The sequence below is a fragment of the Cynocephalus volans genome, chromosome 15 (genome assembly GCF_027409185.1).
Source record: "Cynocephalus volans isolate mCynVol1 chromosome 15, mCynVol1.pri, whole genome shotgun sequence".
NCBI classification, from domain to species: Eukaryota; Metazoa; Chordata; class Mammalia; order Dermoptera; family Cynocephalidae; genus Cynocephalus; species Cynocephalus volans.
In genome coordinates this window covers 54,480,947-54,504,771 of record NC_084474.1, presented here as the reverse complement: position 1 = coordinate 54,504,771, position 23,825 = coordinate 54,480,947, and the positions used below count along the sequence as shown (strand labels likewise).

The 23,825-nt window shown below is 34.7% G+C and overlaps 1 protein-coding gene across 4 annotated transcripts in view; it reads right to left on the bottom strand.

Annotated features, from left to right (window-relative positions):
• UBR5 (ubiquitin protein ligase E3 component n-recognin 5) overlaps positions 1 to 23,825 on the bottom strand; it is a 127,279-nt gene that overhangs the window by 31,509 nt on the left and 71,945 nt on the right. For all 4 annotated transcript variants that reach the window (XM_063080117.1, XM_063080118.1, XM_063080119.1 and 1 more), the window contains exons 15-34: positions 22,906 to 23,015; positions 21,959 to 22,071; positions 20,442 to 20,585; positions 20,231 to 20,342; positions 19,834 to 19,988; positions 19,388 to 19,585; positions 15,311 to 15,521; positions 14,189 to 14,315; positions 10,066 to 10,217; positions 9,519 to 9,614; positions 9,084 to 9,207; positions 8,601 to 8,698; positions 7,651 to 7,799; positions 7,050 to 7,141; positions 5,617 to 5,763; positions 5,399 to 5,517; positions 5,195 to 5,321; positions 4,974 to 5,103; positions 3,403 to 3,563; positions 3,031 to 3,270 (exon numbers count right to left, since the gene is read on the bottom strand). In XM_063080117.1, the coding sequence (XP_062936187.1) occupies positions 3,031 to 3,270; positions 3,403 to 3,563; positions 4,974 to 5,103; positions 5,195 to 5,321; positions 5,399 to 5,517; positions 5,617 to 5,763; positions 7,050 to 7,141; positions 7,651 to 7,799; positions 8,601 to 8,698; positions 9,084 to 9,207; positions 9,519 to 9,614; positions 10,066 to 10,217; positions 14,189 to 14,315; positions 15,311 to 15,521; positions 19,388 to 19,585; positions 19,834 to 19,988; positions 20,231 to 20,342; positions 20,442 to 20,585; positions 21,959 to 22,071; positions 22,906 to 23,015 (2,805 nt within the window). The remainder of the gene's footprint in view (positions 1 to 3,030; positions 3,271 to 3,402; positions 3,564 to 4,973; positions 5,104 to 5,194; positions 5,322 to 5,398; positions 5,518 to 5,616; positions 5,764 to 7,049; positions 7,142 to 7,650; positions 7,800 to 8,600; positions 8,699 to 9,083; positions 9,208 to 9,518; positions 9,615 to 10,065; positions 10,218 to 14,188; positions 14,316 to 15,310; positions 15,522 to 19,387; positions 19,586 to 19,833; positions 19,989 to 20,230; positions 20,343 to 20,441; positions 20,586 to 21,958; positions 22,072 to 22,905; positions 23,016 to 23,825) is intronic.

The window sequence follows — 23,825 nt, the reverse complement described above, 5'->3', positions numbered from 1 at the left end:
ACTTAGTATGTATGATACTGCCGCAATGCACAAAACATATTATAAGTCACCATTTAGAAGTGGAGCTTCAACTTTTTTTCCCACCAGAATTGCCAGCACAATGAAGCACCAAAGACTTAAGATCTAGTCTTAAAGGCATTGTTAAAATTACTTCTAAGTTTGGGAGACTTCTATTTCCAGCAACTTGGCAGACTAGTTGTGCAGAGAAACCTCTCTTGGCATGAAACACTTAAATATACTAGATTAAAAAAAAATTTTTTTTTAAAGGCACAGCTATGCTGGTGATAGAAAAAAACAATCATAAGCCTGGATGGCACTAGTGCCACTATTTACCCCAAAGACATCTGCTGATCTCTCTTGGACTAGAAGGATTTCAAGGAGGCATAGATTTCACAAGAGACAGTCTGGGGTCTAAGCAATGTAGGAAGTCATCACAGGAATCTCCTCTTCTGTGCCCCTCACATACATACAGCCAAACATAAATCTTGAAAGGATAACACCATTATGGAGTGAAATAAAAGAAAAATCACATTTCAGCAGCCTGGCCTATCTCAGCCAGGGCTGGACAAAGACAGGAAAAAGGTCTCTTCAGAGAACTTCTGACTACAAGCCTGCACTCAAGACAGTTCAGGACTGCAGTCTGCACCATAAGGTAGGGTGGGCTTTGATGTTGTTTAACTTGGTGGCTCCACACTATCATCAAGTACCAAGCGGCAGTTTATCTATTCTGCCATCTACTATTTAGGAATATAGAAAAAAGAAAATAGCTGTCTAGATTGGAGTCCAGCCTCTATAACAGATGTGTAATGTTGGACAAGTTACTTAATCTCTCTGAACCTTAGTTTCCTCATTTTAAAAATAAGAATGACAGTGGGTATCTATGAGTTATTGGGAAGATTGAAACAGATAATACATCTACAGTGCTTATGAAAGTTCCTAATACATACTAAAATTTCAGTAACTGTTGGTATTGCTGTATAATAAGTAGCATGAAGATAGAGTAGAAACAGATTAATTAAAATAAAGATAAAAGAATTTTGAAAAGTGGAGGGATGCAACAAAAAAGGCAAAATTACTGCCCTCAAGACTTTACACTCAGTGGGGTGATATACACCACTTGTCATCCAACACAGGGGAAATCCCAAAGACTGGTAAGTGTGTGCTTTTAAGACATACTTGGAACACTGGTCAAAATACACTCTCTTCTGGGAAGGAGTGATTGTACTGTATTAAATGAACAGTTGTAAAAAACATTAGCACTATCTCTTGATTGTCAAATAACATCTCCTTCTGGGAAAATTTAAGAAGTTTGTCCAAGAATCAAGAAAGAGAAATGGAGTAAAGAGGAGAGCTTAAGAGAGAGAGAGAGAGAGAGAGAGAGAGAGAGAGAGAGAGAGAGAGAGAGAGAGAGAGAGAGAGAGAGAGAGAGAGAGAGTGTGTGTGTGTGTGTGTGTGTGTGTGTGTGTGTGTGTGTGTGTGTGTGTGTGTGTGTGTGTGTGTGTGTGTGTGTGTGTGTGTGTATATAATACTTTAATAATGAGACTAAGAAGCAGAGTAAAATGACAAAATCTTAAAACAGTAAGAATAGGCTTATGGACAGTGTTTAGAGATGAGATGATCTCCAAATCTGTTCAAAGATATCAATTTTTATGTTCTGGAACAAAATCAAGGGAAGTGTATTAAGAATTCGTAAGATAATACCACTTAAGTAACTGGTTGGTTCCTCACAGGGTACGGGATAAAAAAAAAAAATCACATAATATCCAAACAGATTTCACTAGCAGAACCATTTGATAATGGGGTAGATTTGGCAAGCCTGAAGATATATAGCTTGAGCTATAACTGTTATCAGCAAATCCTGAAGATTTTCAGGGACAAGGCTACCATGGAAGAGATTTGTCAAATAAATCTGGAGACCCAACAATCAAAGGAGACTCAACCATCAAAGAAAAGTTGGGACACATATACTAGCATATAGAGTAATAAAGAGAATAGTAGTGAGAAAGTAGATACTCAACATCAACCTAGATGAAACTGAGGAATGAAGTCCAGGGAACTGTCCCAAATACTAAAGCAAGCCATCCTTATTAACACAGGTATTTTCCAGAAAAGGGGAAGAAAGGTCTCTAGTTTAGTTTTAAAGGGGAAGAAAGGTCTTTAGTTCCTAAAGATCCTTATTAAAACATCATTACACATACACAAGGTAACAAAACTTGAGGAAACTAAATAAAATAAGCAAATATTTGCTAAAAATCTCTAGAGCACTGCTATTCAAAAATGTGGCCCTTACATCAACAACACTGGCATCACCTGAGAGCTTTTAAGAAATACAAAGTCTCAGGCCCCACCACAGACCTCCAGAATGAGCATCTGTATTTTAGTAAGATCCCCAAGTAATTTGCATTCATATTAAAGTTTGAGAAGCACTATGCTAAAGGACACGAGAAAGTTTGTTTCTAAACATTCTGACTCAGCAACCTTACAATGTAGTTAGGGAAACTATCAAACAAATGGAAAAGATAAATGAGATTTGAGAATTAATAATTTTGTAACTAGAAGCTTTTATTATTGAGTTGTTTCAGCCCTATCCTAAGTAATATGATTTTCATAGAAAATATTTTAAAATTCCAGCTTTCTGGTTATTTACATTACATAATAACAAGTTGCCTCCCTAGCCAAACCCGTTAGACACAGAAAAAGTTATAGGTCTTTTCAGTTTGGCCTTACAGCAGACTATATTTAAATGTAAGAAAAAAATAGAAAGCAATAATGTCTACAAAATAAAGTAAACTTTTTTACCAGATTACTTTATTAGCATGATAAAACCAGTGCCTTTACAAAAACAAACAAAAAAACCTCACGACTATACATCTATTAAGTTAGATGTGTAGACACATGTGTAATTTTTAAAGTGCTTTCACATGTTCCAAAGGAAAATCTCTACGAGTGCTTATATAAAAATTTTAGTAAGCCAAATATGACCTTTCAGAGAAAGAATTAATCAGAATCTGTAACCAGATAGAAATTTACCTGCTAGACTGATCAGATGATGGTCGTGGTGGCAGTGGTTCCACTGAAAATAATTCTTCACTGCCTTGCATGGCATCTATGCTAGTACTGGCCAAAGTAAATGGTGCAGTTGGGCGGGCAATCCCCATTCTGACGGGAACAATCAGCGACTCTGCTACATTGCACAATTCTTCTACAGCATAAGGTAGCAGTGCTTGGAATACACGCTTGCATTTTCCAATTGGTTGTGGAATAAAGTTGCTAGGGAAAAATAAAATTATAGAAAGATTTTAAGAACTCTTTCATATATATTATGTTATTACTATCACCAAAATTTTTTTTTTTTTAAGTGTGCAAAATGATACAAAAGCCAAATCAAAAAGAATGCCTTACTTTTTCTTTTTGGATGAAGCCATTTCCACACTAAGAATGACAAAAACTCTTGCTACTGAACGCAGAAACCTCATCGTCACAGCAATAGCTTCTTCTCTACGTCCAGGTGTGTATTTATTTTGGAGTTCTTTCACAAGAGTACCTAGTAGAGTATCTAAAAGCTTTAAAAAATTGTAATCACTTGATTAATGTTAAGACATTTCATAAGACTAGACATTCATAAAGAAAAAAGCTCCAACACTTTTTCATCAATATTAATATTTCGTAATAAAACCTCAAAGCAAATTTAACCAAAGCCTTTACAATGACAGTGATCAATTTAATGCAACACAGTTATCACTGTGCTTGACACATTAGTGGATTCCAAATGTATGATTTCTTGTTTTTTAAATCCCATAGTCCTACATGTATTAATTTTTAGAAGAGTAATACCAAACAGCAAAGTATATTCAAATATTAATATTAATAAATCCATAATGCCACCTCCTCACTGAACTATTACTACTACTTTCTAGTCTATTTTCTATACATGCACGTTTACCACACAGATATTAATTACAGAGAGCACTTAATTTCATGTTCTATTTTCTGTTATTTTTAAATGTTGCTTTACAATAACCTTTCTGTAAGAGGTTGGACTGTAATTTGATTCAACAGCCCACTTTTATTGGGTCCATAATGCATTTCCATTTTTTAATTTCACATTATTCTGTGACATCATTTTATCTTTCTCATAAATTATTTCTTTATGATAGGTACTGAGGACACTGATATATTTATGACACCACACATTGCCAAGTTGTTTTCCAAAGAAAAGACCAAATACAATGCCACCTCATCCATGTCTGAGTGCACATCCTTTTTACCATAACTGCATCAGCACTGGTCTTATGGTTTAAATTCTTTTCTAAATTATGTTAAGTGAAATAAGCCAGGGACAGAAAGAGAAATGCTGCACGTCCTCACTCATAAGTGGGAACTTTAAAAAAAAAAAAAAAAAAAGAAAGATACAACAATCACAATAATTCACTGAACTTTCAGAAAGAGAGAACAGAAGTGAGACCACCAGAGGTGGGAAAGGGAGAGGGGGAAGGTTGGTTAGTGAGAACCTGGTAAAGGGCCACAAGAAATGATTACATTGTATAATGTTGAATATACTAATAATCCTGCTTTGAGCATCACATATTGCACACAGGTATTGATATTCAATGCTGTACTCACAAATATGTACAATCAATTATGTTTCAATAAGTAAAAACATAAGTTATTTTCTAATTTCACAGCAAAAGGGAGTACTCAGAAAATAATATGCACTAAGTTACTATTAAATTTAAACACTGCTCCATTTATTCATATACTGTTGTGTTTTTAACACATTTTAGGATTTATCAGAATTAAAGAAAGAGCTTCTGCAGTTGACTGAAAAACTTAAATCACCTTCAAAATTCCATTCACCTTAGTGCACTACTTAATCAGTTTATCAGTATTTAGGAGCTGGAATTAGAGAAATCATGGGATGATAAGACAAATGTCCTTTTCAAGTACTTGTAATAAACATTTAAAGAACTTACCAAAATATCTGCTGTACACTTGACTATAAGGCAATGAGTAAAACAGTCCAGCCGAATTGTGCCACTTTGCTGATTGAGGTATACTTGCTCCTCTGGCAAAAGATGGCCTATCCTACTGCTGGCACTGAGACTTGAGGAGGAAGGAAAGACAGAATGTACTGTAAAAGCCTACATTAACATGGGAACTACATAAATCTAAAAATGCTTTAATGAATACATACGGGTCTTTATTTTCCTGTGACCCAAACATAATCATAGATTTCAAGGCATTCCAGTCCTGTAGAACACGCTCCAATGCAAGCTGAGCGAACCTTGGAGGCTCTAAATCATGATCAGGCATATCTGAATCTAAAAAGAAATAGTAGGTAAGACAGAAATAGAACATACTACTTTTCATTAATGTCATAAACATCAAATTTTCTCACCTTCAGGACTGGCTGTTTTTCGGTTACGATCCTCCCTGATTCGAGGTGGCCTGTACTGGCAATGCTCCACAGTCTGCCTTGCGACTGTCTGCACTAGAAACAGTAGAAGATGCTCTCCCCTGCAAAACAGAACATCATTGTGTTGGGGAGGGAAGGCTAGTCAGATGTGCTGTGCTCTTTCAGTTTAACTTATTTTATATCCTAAAAATCCCACTTGCCTGCTGTTTGGCAAAGTGACCAGATTAGTAGCAGTGAGCAGGCGATAAAGCAGATCAAGACGAGCAGACTTCTGTCCAGCAATTAAAGTTTTACATTTACATTTCTCCCAACAATCACAATAGGCTGTCGGTGATGTCCGTTTGAGTCTAGAAAGAATTCATACACAGGGACAAAAACTGAAATTTTAAAAATATACATAGGTCTATATTGAAATTATGGAGACATAACTCACTGAAACCAGATAGAACTCTTGTTAATGTTTAAATGCAAGGCGTAACTGTTAAAGCTTTTATGACAAGAAGGATTTTACTTAGCAGTATGAAGTCTACAGAACAACATAAAATTCCCATGAGAAGAGGTATAACAACTCGGGTATAGTCACTTCTGGAATGTCTTCCCTAATTCACCACAGTCTCAATCCAGTTTAAGTGGTCATCCTACATGCATCTAATGAAACCTATAACCTTTATGGGCAGATATTTCCTGTGTCCTCTGACAAGACTGTAAACGCTGTCAAGACCACCCTAGCATCTAGCACTGGAAATGCACATAGTAAACAATTGATAATAAACAGATTATCGCTTTTAGATGTTAAAAATAAGAAAGACAAAAATATTAGCCAAAATTCTTATAAACAAAAATTATAAATAAGCATCAATGTAGTATCTATAAAAATTTTCCACTTATCCTACATAATTACTTATTTTAAGACAATAGATAATTTTAACAATCCAATTCTCTATTACTTATAATAGCTATACATCTATAGCCATTTATAGCTGATGTCTCCACAGATAATCCTGAGGCATTGCAAACGTTAGTGCTGGGGCATTTTATTGCTTTTTAGGTCTGTGAAAACTAGCAAAACTAGCTGTGGTAACTCCACTGCTAGATGAAAAATTATTACATTGTTTAAGAAGTAATTAAGGCACAGTCCAAACATTCACCACGATTCACTTAATGCCTACGGCAATTTTCTTCTAGTGGACCCTACTGAAACCTTGGCTGCACAATACAGACAAAAGCATTATGTAGATATGTTTTTCAAGTGACTAAACTAATCCTAGTCACAATGTATGATCACATATTCCTTAGCATATTATCCTTTTACTTAAGGAGGGCTATATTAGATTAGCAAAAACCAAACATTTCACAATACACTTTAAATCCAAGAACATTTTTAAAGAGGGAAACTTAAAAAAACCTCATGCTTTCTAATTATCCAACAATTAAAACCTGACTTGCTATCTACCATAAGTGAATCAATGTACAGTATATGCATGTATTGAAACAACACACTGTACCCCACAAATATGTACAAATAAATCTTAAAATAAAAAATTTAAGAAAAACATGACAGTGTACATTATTTCCATATGGCAAGCTAAATCTCACAGTTTAAAATATTAAATTAAACTAGAATCATACTCACTTGCAGTCATGACCTTTATGACAAACCCTTGCACATTCTGTACAACAACACAGTGACTCCAGCAAGCCACAAGTTCGACACTCAAAAATATCCTAAAATTAAAAGAATGTATTTTTTAAAAAAATAATTAGAAGTGTATATCTCATCATCATAATTATTCTCGGTATTTTCTAAAACAATTTAATCACAACAGCAGAGTAAAATTACTGTGCTCTGGAAAACAAGGAGTCAGAAGGGTACAGCAAATATACATTTTATATTATACGAATAGAAATCAAATATTACCAGTAGAACAAAAATAATTTACATCATACCCAAAAAGGTGTTATAGTTATAAAATCTATATCTAGAGTTATGGATTAGATTATACTATCTAGTGAAGATTTGCAATTTTCACGATATGTAATATTTCATTTAGTAATCAACTCCTCTGCCTCACTTATTTAGGAATAAAATCAAAATTAACTTTCTTTTGAGAGTTTTATAACTCAGAGTAAAAGGAAATATCAGACTTATAATTCGAAAGTTGTAAACTGTAACTCCCTATAAAGGGAAAAGAAGAAACCTGAAGATAACATAAATACAGAGAAATATAAAATACCTGATTAATGTGCTCTGCTCCAGTCCATGTAAAACTGCAGGTGTCATTACAACATAAGACATATAAAGGAGAGTCATCAGGGTTGGTACCAGATGGGCAAACCATTCCCATAAATACATCTTCCTCTTTTTCACTTGAGGATACTTCAGCTAAAAATTTTAAAGACACAATAGTTCACATATCAGGAAATAATTTAACACAGCCGTCTACTATTTTCCTGAAATGAAAGAGCCTTAACATAAATGTAGTATAAACCAGAAACTATATTAATTTGGTATACAAAGTCAATGTGCAAGGAAATCTAACCAATTCTGGAGCAAAATAAGGCAAAGCATAATTATATCATAACCACATATGATGATAATACAAACACACTACATATCAGCCATCTGAATCCTTAGATATGTGTCAGGCAGTTAAGACTCGAGTCCTAGCTCTACTTAGCAAATTACAGACCATCTCACAAATTACTTATCACCAGTTCTTTGAAAAGATATCTATGTTAATCTTTTAAAGGCTGAATGGCAGGAATTGATGTTCCTTAATGCTTTTATTAAGCAAGAATTCCAAGTCAGAAGTAACTACAATAAGATATATGCCTATTATTTCCATAAACTTTTATCACTACTACCAATTTAATACTGACAGGTTCCTTCAGTAATCTATCTTTATTTTCAAAAGATCACCTGTTATGCTATCCACTACAAAATATTTTTTTAGCCAATAAATTTATACCAACTGCTTTTTGGTAGAAAGTCAGAAGATACACTATACTTGAGAAAAATATTCTGGACACACACACACGCAAAAGAATTATCTTGAAAGTTTCCCATCAATTATGTCATTTACATACATAGAAATTATTTTTTTACTAATTATGATATGTATACAGAAGAGAATCTATTCAAATTGGAAAATAAGAAACTCATTTAGGACTTGAAATAAATTACCTTTTGCAATTTTCTGGGCTGTCTCTAAGATGGTAATTGCAGCAGGATAAGCTCGGCCACTTACAGCTGACATAAATGGAGTCATCCCTCTTGCATCCCTAACATGAGAAAAATTGTACATAAAAATATTATTTATTATTTTCCTTTCTAATTATAAAAGAAATGTCATGATGAAACAAAAAACTAAATTTTGCTATAGTCACAGAATAACTATTCTGTAATCTTTTTAACATATAAATATACAACCCAATCAAGCTAACATAAAAGTCGGTTTGTATTCATTTACTATACACTATATGATGTTGAGATGGCCTCTTTCACTGAAGAGAGCTTAGTAGCAGAGGGAATACAATGCTGGATTCTGATAAATTGTTTTAAATTCACTTAAGATAATTGTTGTCCATACATTGCAAGAACATCAACCTAAACAGTAAAAGTAGCTACGCTTAAACTTCATATGAAAAGTATGTTCAATCTTCTTACTTGGCAGAGAGGAGTTCTCGTAGATAGGGCTGCAGAACCACACTGTCACATAACAATTTTAATATAAAATGAGCGTTCGCCTTTCGATCCTTGGATTCTACTACAGATGGCTCTGTGGAAGGACCTGTAATTAAGTAGACCTATTTAGTACCAAAACAAGAATAAATGAGACAGAATAAAAGAATATTCCAGAATAATGTATCATGCACATATGAGTATTAAATAAACCACTAGAATAATATTCTATTATTAGTAATAAATTCATTATAAGAAATTTAAACATATTTACAAATTTTACAAATCTCAAATGATTTCTAAATGTATGTACATACATCCCAGTCATTTTCACTAACAAAGATCTGTAGAAACCTATATCCAAAGTGTGTCCTTTTTTCTTCTAAATGCATAGGCAGATAAAATAGTACAGATTCTTACCTGGAATGGTGGAAGTACTTGGTCCTTGACCAGTGCCAGTCGCTGCTGTGGTAAGAGATCCCACAGCGGGGGCCAGGATAAAATCAATGTCACCATCTTTCAGTAAACAGAACAGCAGGATGTATATCATTATAGGCAACACAGCCCTAACATGTTTTCTTAACTGGCCTTAGGCTTTTCTCTACAAGCCAAAGGTCAAATTGGACGGAGGTTTAAGTGAAGACTTCTTTTCCAAACTATAAGAGAAGGAATCTACTAGGCAAATTATTGACTTATCTTGATGTATTACCACTGAAGGGACTATCTAATTTCTTACCAGTATAGAAATAAACATTTCAGTAAAAGAGGGTTACCTGACAAGTTTTTAGAATTTTAATTTTTAAAGTATAAACCCCTTAAATCAAATTTTATAACTAAATTAGTTATAAATCATCATGCTACTTTCAAATACTTCAAATATCTAAATATCCCATTAAAATGTTCAATTTCTTTTCTTTCATGATCTTGTCTTTTTTTGTTAAACATTAAATAAAAGAATAGATCTTACCAGGATCCATTGCAGGAGGATCAGGAACCCAACTAGGAGGAGCTATGGGGGGTGAAACTGGATCCTGGTGGTCACTGGATGAAGCTCCAGCTTCATGTCTACCCAAACCAGCTGCTCTCAACGAACGTCTCATCATTTCCCGTAATCTCAAACTAGAAGAACATGGACAAAAATCACAGCTCACTACCATATCTAAATGTAATAAAAAGGTGTACAGAACTTCTCATCTGAGAAGATCAAAGTTTATTATACAAGCAAACACTCCAGGCAAGGGAAGTGAAGTACAAATGCCAATTCTGGAATCACAGAATAAGTCAGTGAGGGACAGAAATGAAACTGGGGGCTCCTAGTACCCAGTTTAGCAGTTTAGCACTAAAACAACTATAATAAGCTCCCACACAAACTTAAGCACAGGGAACAAAGTTGCAGTGAAGTAAGATTAGAAATAATCTTTCATACAGTTAAGATAAATGAACAGCTGAACATTAAAACAAAAATTTTTCTGTCCCCTTTATAATCAGTAAGAATTAAGTTTAATAATAGACATGAGCACACCTACTGATTAGCAAACCATTATGAGCCTATTAAATCCCTTTTCTGTGATCTCAAAAGCAATTAAACTAATATTCACACAATGACTAGTTTTAGAACAAAGACCAATTTAGACTTATTTTTTTATACAAAAAAACCCCTAATTTAACAGTACAATTTGCATACCAAAGAAATTAATGAATGGAACTAGAACTAGAACTTGTAAAATATGTTGTTAGATTTATGTCTGGGCGTGATTTTTTTTTTTCTCCTGCTATTAAAAAAAAAAACTGTACAGGTACATATGCATCTTACTAAAAAGGAAAAGAAATAATTGCAAACACAGACTCTGTTAGGGGAACTGGTAACTACCTGTACAAAAATCTATACTTTACCTCTAAATAGAAGCTTACAAAGGCTACAAAATTAACACATTTAGAACTATCAACAATTAAGAGAGCACAAAAGGCATATCCTTTCACTCGGCCACAATTTTAGAGCTTCTAAAAGAATAAAGAGTAAAAATTCAATTTTAAGGGCCAGACAACACATAAGGGACTTCTTCATTCTCCCATGCAGACTTAATTCCAAAGATATGGCATTTCTGATGTAAGAGCCCTAACACCTTAGTAAGTAAGCATAATATGTCTACAAATAAGTAATTCTGAAAGATTTTTAGTAATGTTTGAATCACTAATTATAATTGCTATTTAATCTGGGTAAAAGTATTTTTCCATATCGATGAATTTTCAATTCTATAGAGAATGTTTTGAAAAGAGCATTCACAAAAATTTAGAGGCTACTTTCAGGAACACATCTATTTCATAAGGCTTGTTTATGCTATACTTTGGAAGATTCTGCAAAGTAAATTTTAACGTCTCAAATAATGTTAGCTATTATAGTATTCACTACTTTAAAATACCTATAGTTAATTCTTTTATAGTATCAATGTCTTCTTTTTCCAAATTTAGAAATCTGAGCTCAAGAGTTTTTATAATATGGAAGGGAGAAGTGTACAGTGATTGTTTCAGTCAAGGTCACTTCCCTGTCTAAAGATTATCACCCACAGAGAAAGGTAGGCTGCTTACCAGTAACAGCACACATCACAGTAACTGTTCACACTGTGATGCTCCTATACAATTTTAATTAAGCTCGACACAGACACTTGGTATCCTATTGTGTCGTAATCAAAGCACAGAGAAAAAAGAAAATCAGCAATAATTGGGAGGCACTGCAAATAACCTGAAAATAAATGTATGTTTTTAATGTATCGAGAAGAATGTTTATACCAGGGTCACAAACTCAATGACTACTGGGCTAGAGAGGCATAATAAATGAGTGAAGGGCAGTCAGGTTTAAGAAATAGGGAGCAGTGGCAAACTAGAAGCATACATGCTTATTTAAAGGCATTCAAATTTTAAGGAAAAAAAAATTTTTTAACATTGCACAAGCCAAACAAAACATATATAGAGGTGGGCTATTCTCCAACCTCTATAGAGTAGGTTAAGAATAAATGAAGATAAACTGAGACCATAGTCTCATCTTGAACTTGCAAACTCCCAACTTTGTTGTTGTCATGTAGTCAATTCAATATTAAATGAGGGGGTCATTCCTTGTCATTTTTAAAATTGTCCTTAACCTCTTTTCTTCATTAGGTCTTGGGAACATTTTTTAAGTACAATGCCCAGCTCCTCATATAGATTCTTAAAAAACAAAAAACAAAAAACAAAAAAAAGAAAATTATTCTTCAAGATGTTGTACACAATTCATGAAGATTCACCTGTATCCTCAGTGGCTGAGGACTATACTGAGGAGATACCACCTTGGCTGCTAAGATTCAGAGATTTGACATTTCTTCATATAGGCTTGCCTGGAGTCATCGTATTTTCTGACAATATGGAAGAATTCAAGGATGATGTAATTTCCTCTTTGTGAGCACGTTATATCCATGCTACAGAAGCCTTAGAATCCAGTCATGTTCAAACATAACACTGTGACAAAAAAGCGAAGGTCATGTGTCTTCCAGATTAACAATCTCTAGAGTACATACACCTGTAATCAGATGCATCAATCAAGCTTTCCACTAAATCTGCCCTTTGTACTCAGGAATTATTGAGTCACATAACAAAAGTTCTCAGTCAAATCATCATCTGAAGGCATTTAACAGTACTCCATTCAATATTGAAATTGCATCAGTTTTGAGCTTACAGCTCATGAATCCCAGCCTGCATACTCATCAAGGGGCATCGCCTAGAAAATCCATTGTAGGCTAGAGGAGGGTTTCACTTCAGTGAAGCAGAGTCTGTGGACTTCCTACTGCCCGGCGTGGATAATAAGACTCCTGTGCTTTCATCTGTTCAATCGGCAGCCCTGAGTTTGAACTGGTTAAGAGCACTGCAGTGAAATCTTCGGCAAATTCCTCAAAGGAGCTTACTCTGCAAATTATTTCTGTGAGCAACACATCACCCACTCTTGAAGCTCCTTTTAGACTTTGCCTTCAAAATAATCCTTACATGAAAAAAAAGATGGCAGCACTGGCATTGGACCAACCATATCAGAGTCCAACTTGATTTGCACCTGTATTTTCCCTGAGGAAATGAAATACCTGAAATAATTCAAACACTAATTTCTTCATGAAGAATCTAAGTTGCTTCCCATTTCAGACCGAACACTTTGTCTGCCTAGTGTAGCTCTAAATAAATAAGCTTGTGATAATGTCCATTCTGTATAGTCTGCATAATGTTTTTGTACTGTTTTAAATTATAATTTGGTCACCCACAAATAGTTTTTAATAAATCTCACCTCAGGATATATTTAAACTCAGGAAGCTATCAACTTGGTAGTCTTCCTGGTACCAATTTAATAATAATAATTTTTAAAGGGAAAGTTGAATATGGAACAGAATACAGGCAAGGAGAGTCTTCATTTTAAGTAGACGTTACAACCTAACACAGCGAGCACATAATCAGCAGTGCTTCCATTAATAATCTTTCAGTAACCAAGGATTTTGGCTCTCTTGTGCCTAGAATAAATGTGCGTTTTCCTACAGAAGGAAAACTATACCCAGAATTCTTTATATTCATCATCTAGTCAAACACCTAGCCATTTTTAATGTGTTATAAACATCTGTCCATCCCACAACTCAGCCTAAAAATTTAAACATCAAAATTCATAGAAAACATCAGCCTTTCATTTCTTCCCAGATCATTAAGACATCTAAGAAATTGACCTTAATAAGCAATTTGAAAATAAAAGATTGAAGTTCTTTCAATTGTTGTTATTACTTGTTCTCCAACTAAAGAAAATAACTTCCTGGGAAGCAAGAATGATGAATTTAGAACACATTTGAAGAATCAAGTTTGAATTATTTGTCTAAATTATTTCAAATGTATGAAGTGTCCTAGATCCTACTGTTCTAAACTTAAATTCTAATTAGTTACTATCAGATATTTTTCCCAGGGTGTTATTGGGAGGAACAAAAACAAAACAAAAAAGGACCCACCAGTTATGCATAATATAGGTAAAAGATACATTTCTTCCTGTACTTGAGTTTTTTTGTCCAATTAAACTTTCCTGGTAAAAATCACATTACCTTCGGCTACTTGATGATCCAGCCCGATTACCTGGGCCATTACTTGACACAACTGATATTGCATTTGCAATGGCCTCCACAGCAGAAAGCCTTTCTGCAAATGTATTTCTTTCAGAGCGTTCTGCTTCTGAAACAGAAGTGGTAAAATTAGGATCAATTTAAAATTCAAAAATAATTACGAGATTAAGTATGTACAAGCCACCAAATGCTAACTGCTATATGTACATATACACTAGTGCTCTAATTCACATACTAGATAACCTGTCATTTAATTTTTCCTCCTTATGGCAAGAAACAGTAGATTGATCCCTATACAGGCCAGCACCCCCCCCAAAAAAGATACACTGAACTATGACCTTCAATGTGTTATTTATTTCCTTATTCTGCCTTACTTCTCAACCCCCAAAGGTCAAAAATAAGGTCACTTATAATGAGTAGGCTGAATTTTAGCTTTCACTATCAAGGAAGAAAAAGACCCACTTATCAGTATCAAAGTCTCAGTTTATATACTACTTCCTCTACATATTTAATGATAATGAAACAAAGGTCAGAAACCTGCAAACCACTATTCAAAAATGTAGCTATCAGAATATCATCAGCAGAATTCTAAATAAGGAAAAACATTACCAATTACACAGTTGTATTTTATGTTTTCAGTTCCTCCCTTCTTTTAGCTAACTAAAAACTTTAAGTCAAAAAAGGTTATTTACTTTCCAAAAATATCTAACAACTCACTAAGTTTTTTTTTCCCTCTACATTCTGAAAATTGGGATAAAAATTGCCTCGACATAACTTAGCTTGACTTGCTAAATAATTCCCATGCTAATAAAAGTCATCTGCAATTATAAAATCAGTAGAGTTCACTTATTATACATATCCAGTTTTAAATATATCACAGAGAACAGAATTTATTAAAGACAAAAACACACTGATGAAAACTTGATTTGCATGTGTAACATACCCATCCTAAGAGGACAGACATTTTACCTTCTGAGAAAGTCAAAACTCCAAGATTTTACAGAACAAATTCTTTACAGTGATTTGCTTTTCTTCCCTTTAACAATTAATTTTCAAAATTGTCTAAAATTTCTTTAAAGATTTTGTTATAGTTCTTAATCTCACCCTCTTCTTCTTTAGTTTCTTTATTGCTGGTTGGGAAGCAAACTGATACACAAGCATGCAAAATATTTCGATTTCCATCACATCTGTGACTGATGAATGTCTGAAGCATCTGTAGATTCTGCTCTAAAACAACCGCTTGCTCAAGATTCATAAGATATTGTCGACAGGCCTCATAGTCACAGCGTAGAATGTGTTGCATTAAGGTTTGTTTCTGTGCTCAGACAAATTAGGGGGAAAACTTCAATGAATTTGAATAGCACATTACATATGTCAAAAATTTCTCATGGTGAACACAATAATATAATCAGCTCTGCAAATAAGAAACAATTTCAGGTGGCCTGGTGAAAGGATTTGAACTTAAGGGCAGAGAATACAATTGACAGGAATAGAAAAGGGAGGATAACCTTTCTGTAAAGAAGACTAGTAAATATTTTCAGCTTTTGCAACTAATTCCAATCTACGGTTGTAGCAGGAAAGCAGCCATACACCATGCATAAATGAATGGGAGTGGCTAGATCTGGCCTGTGGTCTATAGTTTGCAGATCCCTGGTTTACATTATGTATTATATGACTGTCAAATTAGAACCCTATTAATGTTGTTAATCATGTAAGTGAATTTATTCCAGGCTTACTCTCACCCTCTTATGCTCTTAAAGGATTTATTACACTATGGTTCACGAAAACCAAAACCTTCAACTCCCCAGGAATCATGACGGGTATAATTCCCAATAATTCCCAAAGGTGACAACTAATGTACTCAGTTGCTAAAGACATAGTAATACTGATGAAGTATTTATAGACCATATCATTAACTACCTGACAAACAGCATGAATATACAAAGGAGTTCAAACATTAATTTTTTCAGAACTGAAAACAATGGCATATTTAATGGACTAATTTTATTTAAAGCATTAGTTTTATAAAACAAATACATGTGTTAATTTTAACTAGAACTAGGAACTAGAAAAAAGCTGGTGGGAAAAGAGAATGTGGAAATACAAAGGGAAGAAGAAAAATGCATTTGAACAACTTGCCACCTGCTAGAAAATCTCCTAAATAAAATATCCCCTCCCCCAACCCTATGGGCAGGAGAGGTTTAAAAAAAAGGGGAACTCACACAAGAAAATACATCTAAAAAACTATTTTCAGTACAAGTCTGGGGAAGTCTATACACTGATCAACATGTTAAGAGAATATGTCAAAGTCTGTCCAAAGAACAAAAAGCACAGTACTTTCAAAGGCAACTAAAATAAGATATTTTGCTGCATGCTGCTGTGATAGATTTTCAAGCAACTGGCCAGACATTTGGTTAGAAGCAGCTACTCTACAGGAAGCTCTCATCTCCCACCTGCTGGACTGTACATGCGCTCTCACACTGAGTTATCAATACCACGCTTAGCTGTATTGTAAGAAAAAATAGTGCATGCTGCATCACTATGTTGTACTTATCATTTCTTCTCACAGCAAAGGGCAGAGAGAGTTTAGTAAAAAGTTTTTTGTGGGTCTACCATGCAACAAGCCCTAGTCACTGAGGTACAAAGATAAATGATGACACATTTTATTCCAATCCATAAGATGATGACACATTTTATCTCTACCCTAGAGATGCTGACAAAGGGCAGGAGTCGCAGAATCAAATACCTACATTTGAAGTCATATAAATGAGTGAAGGAAGCTGTGTATATAAAAGATAACACAGGCTGGATAATAAATGGCAATTAATGCTTGGACTCAGGGCAACAAGTAGTAAGCAGTGGGGACTGCAATGAATTAGAGAGACCACTATAGACTCTAAAAGGGGCAGTCTACTGTTTTCATGATTTTGATTAGGATGCCTAATTTTACCCGACTTAACTTTTTTTAAGAGCAACTGAAATTCTGGATTTTCATATAAAATTAAAAATAAATCCTGTGATTCTAAATGTGGGCAACCAATCAAGAATTTTAAAATGATGTGAAGGTTATTCTAGGGGTCAAGGTCAGGCCACAGTCACCTCCTTATTCTCACTCCCTACAGTTTAGAATCACTACTCTAACAGGTTACAATCAAAGCTTAACTACAAATATGAGTTTGTGTTTCTAAACAAAAGTTTACAGTTAGCTCTCAGGAGTACCTGGATTCAATCCATTTTAGATGCACTTCTACCAAGTTTGCTCATCACCTGGAGGATAAATAAACTCCCATATTAAAACTCCATTTCAATCCTTTATTAAAAAATTCCTCAAAAGAGTTGTTTACGTTTATCTCCAGTTCCTCACCTCCCATTTTCTCCTAAGCTCACTCTAATCAGGCTTTTATCCCCACTGTCAACAATGACCCAGATGCAGCCAAGTCCAACATTTAATATTTATCACTCACTGTAACTGACCAACAGCATCATCTGACACAGCTGATCACTGCATCCTGCTTGACACATGCTCTTCATTTGGCTTCCAGGATATTGCTCATTCTAGTTTTCCTCTAGGATATCACTCATTCTAGTTTTCCTCTAGGATATCACTCATTCTAAGTTTTCGTCCAACCCTTGTGTATTCTCCTTCTTCATCTACTACACTGGTTCTCTTTATCATCTGGCATTTAAATGCTGGGACTAGTCATACGGCTCAGTCTTGGACTTTTTGTGTTCTCCACAACCGTGGTGATCTCATTCAGTATAATTCATTTAAATAACAATTCCCAAGTATATTTCCCCAGCTTGATCCTCTCTCTCCTGGTCTTCAAACTAATACATCTAACTTTCTACTCACCATCTCCTCTTGGGTATCAGATAAAGATCCCAAACTCCACATTTCTAAAGCCAAACTCCTGATACCTCCACCTCACCTTCTGCCAAGACTCTGTAAATGTTCACCTCCATAAATGACAACTTCATTCTTCTAAAACCTTTCATCTTCTTGCTTCCTCTATTTGACATCCTAAATTTAGTCATCAGCAAATCCTGTTGGAATTACCTTAAAAACTTACGTATTGTATCTTGAATTTCATCAATTTTCACTTATAACTCTACCTCCTGGGCCAAGTCACCATCATCTCCCACCTGGATTATTTTAATATTCTCCTAACTGGTCTCCCTACTTCCACCGTGAACCTGTAATGCTCTCACAGCATATCAATAATGACCTTTTTAAAAATGTAAGTTAAATTCGGTCACTCTTGGTTAAAATTGCTCCAATACCTTTCAATGGGCATTGCCTTCAAATCTAACAAATACTTAACTACAACATGTTGAAAACTAAACTCATCCTTTTTCCTTATCCCATTTATTCCTTCTCCTATATTTCCTCTCTACCACCAACAACACCTAAATCAGAAGTTTTGTAACTCCTTCCTTTCATTGACTACTGACATCCAGTCACCAAGCTTTACAGCTTCTACTTTAAGATCTCTCAAATCCATCCCCTCTCCCTCATTTCCAAGAGTTCAAGCTTACTTTGTTTTCAACCTGGATTATTGTATTTGCCTTTTATCTGATCTCTAAACTAATGCTGTCCATCCTCTGCTCCCCTAAGCCCCACCCTCCACTGTTAATCTTTTTTAAAAACTTGATGTCATTCACCAGCTTAGAACCCTTATCCTCCTAATGTTCAGGAAAATTCTCCCTTACAGTTAGCACACAAGGCACCAGAGTGTCTCTCTCCAGTCTTATCAGTTGCTGTTCACTGACCCATATGATCTCCATCTTCTAATTATATCAAAAGAATGTACACATTCTCCTAACATATTAATGAGATTCACAAAGGCTGCTCTTGATGCCTGGGATCAAGAGCACCTTAACCTCCCACCTTCACCTCTATGTGATCATTCAAAGCTCTGTCTAGTTATCACTTCCTTAGGTAAGCCTTCTATACAGTTTCATTTATATCCCTCCCCGTTGTGCTCCCACAACGTTGTGCATGCCTTTCTCGAACACTTAAATATACCATAATCACTAATTTACTTGTTTCTGTTGTCCTAATAGGCTATTAGCTCCTGTAGAGAAGAAAGGGGCAATAAATGATCTATTCAAGATCATTTCCGTAGACTTTGGCAATGTCTCCTGAATTAAAATGCCAAGTAGTTTCAAAAGTCAAATTACCTCTACAGCCATGATGATAATAGCAGCTTTCTTTTTGATTGTTGAATTGGCAGGAAGATTTATTAAAGAATGCACACCCATCCCAAGACTACTAATAGGTGGAAGATCAAGCCAATCAGGATCCCTTATTCCTCCCATGCAATCTTTGGCCATTGGGTAGATAGTACCATTTCCATCCCGAAGAATAATAGGAGACTCCTATAATAGAGGAAAAATGATGAACTTTGGCTCCCAATCAAAACTGTTACCAATTACAAATGTAATTGTATTTACAATAAGTATATATATTTTCAAATCAGATGTTAGTAATAATAACCAAATAAGGAAACTATTATTAAAATGTGCTGAATATTCTAAATTTTAAGCAAACTAAAACCAGGCCCTAAGCTTCATTAAAAATGTCAGTGCTGTCATATCACTTTTCAAAAGTAAAAATGAGCCTCTACCTGTCCAGCAGTGAAAATGGCTACATTCCTCTCATTCTGACCAAGGAAAGCAATGCTGCTTGTAGGAAAATTATTTTCCTGTTCTGCTTTTCCTGTAGCAAGATCAAAGATACAGTACCGTACCCAATTTCCAGTCTTCAAAACAGCATGTACACCTTCAGAAGCATATAAATGAAAAGAAAAATTGTTATATATCTTTAGTAATCTCTAATAAGTATCTACCAAATTTTGACATCTCTGGCCATATTTGTAAATCAATTCAAACAGATACATTTCATTCCATAATGTTACACATGGGACAAAACTGCCTGTGCCCCAAACCACTTTACCCTATTCCCATTTACAACCTGCAATGGGATATAGAGTATGCCAGCTGATAAAGTCAGATAATCTTTACCTTTGGAATCTACATTCACTGCTAATATTTCTGTTTTTTCAGGTATACAAAGCTTTTTAGGAGTCCTTTGGAAACAGTCAGGAACTTTTGGTGTTCCACCAGTTTTGACAACCTGCATGACACAAAAGGAATTTTGCTCTCAAACTCCATAGCATTCTACTCAAAGAGTCAGTCCTAATATTCACCTGCTGAATGACTACTGTACACTTACCTGCAGTTCATCAATTCTAAGTAACCTACAATCCTGCAGGAGAGAAGAGGGGTCAGCATCTGGACCAGAGCTACTCTGACAGTTTGTATTAGTAGATGTTCCTGGAAATTTTACAGCAACGTAGGCACCATCCACTTTAAGCACCTAGAAGTAAAGGCAAATACACTGAATGTTAACAATACCTTATACAAAATCAATACCCTAATTCTATTCACTGAACTAATTCAACACTGAAGGTATTTAATCTCTTATGTTTCATTAATGATCACCAAGTTATAAAATTAACCTGGACAGACTCAACAAAGCTTTGCTGTTTGTGTCTATAGTCAAGGCTCATTTTCTAGAGAAAAACTAACCCACACAGCCAGTGATTACAGTCTGTGAAAATTTAGCAAGCAATTGAAAAAATTAAGTATAACCCATGAAATGGTTCCATCTTTCCTCTTTATTACTTTAAAGCAGTGATGTCTGATAGAACTTTCTTGATGACAGTAATGTTCTATATTGGCACTATGCAATGGCTAATGGTAGCCATTAGCCATAAGTGGCTACTGAGCACTCGAAATGCAGCTAATGTAAAAGAGGAACTGACTTTTTAATGTCATTTAATTCTAGTAAATTTAAATAGCCACATATATAGCTAGTGGCTACCATATTGGTCAATACAGGGATAGCGTCAGCAATGCACAGAAAGACAAGCACAGGACTTGAAACCAGGGCATTTGAGTCTCACCTCTGCTACTTAAGGCTCTTGATTTTGAGCCAGTGTGATCTTCTCAGAAGAAAATATCTTCCGCCCATAAACTACAGTTCCATTTTGAGAATCAAATGGAATAGTGTATGAGAAAGGCCTCTGTAAACTACAGAGCACAGTGTATCTACTCCTTCCTTTAAGTACAAATGAAAGACCTACACATTTTAAAAATCAAGGAGCATTCAGAAAAACCTTTACAGATATTCTACAGCTGTAGATACATTTTAAGTATGTATGGGGAGAAAGGTGAAATTAATGGCATTCTAGTTAATGGCCTCTACTTACTTGGTTTCTAAGAAGGCAAACACCTCTTCAGGAAGAAGAGAGGAAAAAGTAAAAGGTGGCTTAAAGAGACTAGAGCAAGATTTTTCAGTGTTATACAAGAATTCTGAATGTTATAGAAGATAGTCTCCTTTAGAACAATAGTTCCAAAGAATGGACTGTATCAAAAACTAATGTAATCTCTGTGCAACTTTTCTGTAAATTTAAAATTATTCCAAAATTACTTGTTTATTTATTTTTTTTTAAAAGCAACATATCACCATAAATGGTCAAGGAGAGGAATTATCTCCTCATCTGTCAGAGACAAAAGAGACATTTCTGCATCAGATTCAGGGAAGAGACTGAAAAAAAACCACTGAAGGTGATAAATAAAGCAGCCTTGAAGAAAGGGCTCACAGACACTCACTAACCATAAATCCCTTCAACAACCAGTATCATTATATTTCTGTTAGTAATTAATACATAGCTATTTTGAACAAACCTTGCCAACAGGAACATTCTTAACATCTTCCACAAAAACAACTTCCCGAAGAGACCACTGCTCTTCGTTCACCTTTTCCTCTTCTTTCGGGGCAGGGGTTGACCGTCGTCGTTCTTAGACAACAACAAAATAGTAAGTACCAAAAAGAAAATGTAGAAGAGACTTTATAGATTTCATATAAATATATGAAGAATGATCATTTTTAATGGGATATACAGTTGAGGTTTCTGAATTTAAATTTCATGAACTACTGCTTTATGAATTGGAGTTTTATGACCAAGTCTACTTCAAAAAATTCATAGCGAAGAACTACTATAACCATTAATGCCTAACTATATAAACACAACTATAAACAACTACAAAGAAGATGAAGAAAAAAAAAGTATTTTAGACTCTCATAATTAGGGTTATCTGACCAAGGTTTAAAAAGGGAGATGTGCAGGGCTGTTCTAAAACTGTTACATAACTATCAAACTGGAACTTTTAATTTCCTTGGTTGCAAAGCAACTACACAGTAAAATAAATTTATTTTGAGGAGCTTTAAAAAAATTCTTTTAATTCATGGTGCAGTAGTAAGTCCAGGTTTAAAAATTCTGTAAATTCTGAGCAAAAGTTGTGACCAAGCCATAACCAATTTATAATAATGAGAGTTTCAACAAAGGTGGGCAGATATTCTAGCTAGTGGCAGTTATTTCCTTCTATTACTGCAATGAATTACACATATAATATTTTCAAAAACTGTAATTCTCAAAAACAAAAGTCAACAGTGTAAATATTATCTTTCCATTTAAATAAAACTGCATACAAAAAAAATCAAACTAGTAGAAGCAGAATTTATACAAAATGATGTAAAAACTAGTATGAGTTGCCTCACATCAGAGACAAACTGAACACAGCTATCCGCTTGGGACCTTATTTTGACCAATGTGTCCTGCACATAAACTTACTATATGGCATCGATGCACTGCTGGCAATTGAGGAGGCATCACTGCACGTGGACGCTGGAGAGGGTGGAGGACCCATTTCTGTTTTCACTGGTTCCTGCTTACTTTCAGGCCTGAGATAAGCAATAAGATTCTCCATAATTAGGAAAATGAAATAATGGAAGCTTGTCAGATAGTGTATTTTTAAGACAAGGTTATTCTTATAAGGAAACGAAATATTAAAAACTTAAGACTCAAAGGACTCAAGGTACTGAAAAAGGTACATAGTGCATATTTTCAAATGTTTTAACATAGTAAAGAAAAATATACCATAAAAAGCTATCAACAACTTGGGACAATGATTCAGATAAGCTTTATTGGGTAACAATAGTTACACTCAATGTATCAACATGGTTTTATCATAAGCCTCTTGAGCAAAGAAGCTTCAGATCTCATTAAACACTGACTTGATCATACCAATTTAACTGAAAAAATGGTAAAGGCAGATGAGTAAAAAGCCCACTAGATCATTTTTTCTTAAGAATTCAAAAAAAACTACTCACAATGGTTCATAAAAATTTATTCTTAAACTATCTGATGATAGGATTAATAAACTATCCCTCTTCAATGAGTTATTCCATTAATGGTCTACTAAGATAACTATAGCAACTATACAATGTTCTACAGATGGTAAAAACACAAATACTCTTGTTCATTAGAGGGCAGAAATCAGTTTTACCAGGAAAGGTCACTTATTACTCACAAATTTGTTACTTATTTCATTCTGATATATATATACATATATTATAATCTGCATCAATATCTTAACCCTTTGTCTCCTATTACCCTCACCAGGAATTTCACCTGAGTTCAGAAATAATCCAAGACAAAGCCAGTAGCATTTTCACCAGCATCTTAGCAAGGGTGCTCAGTACAAGCACACA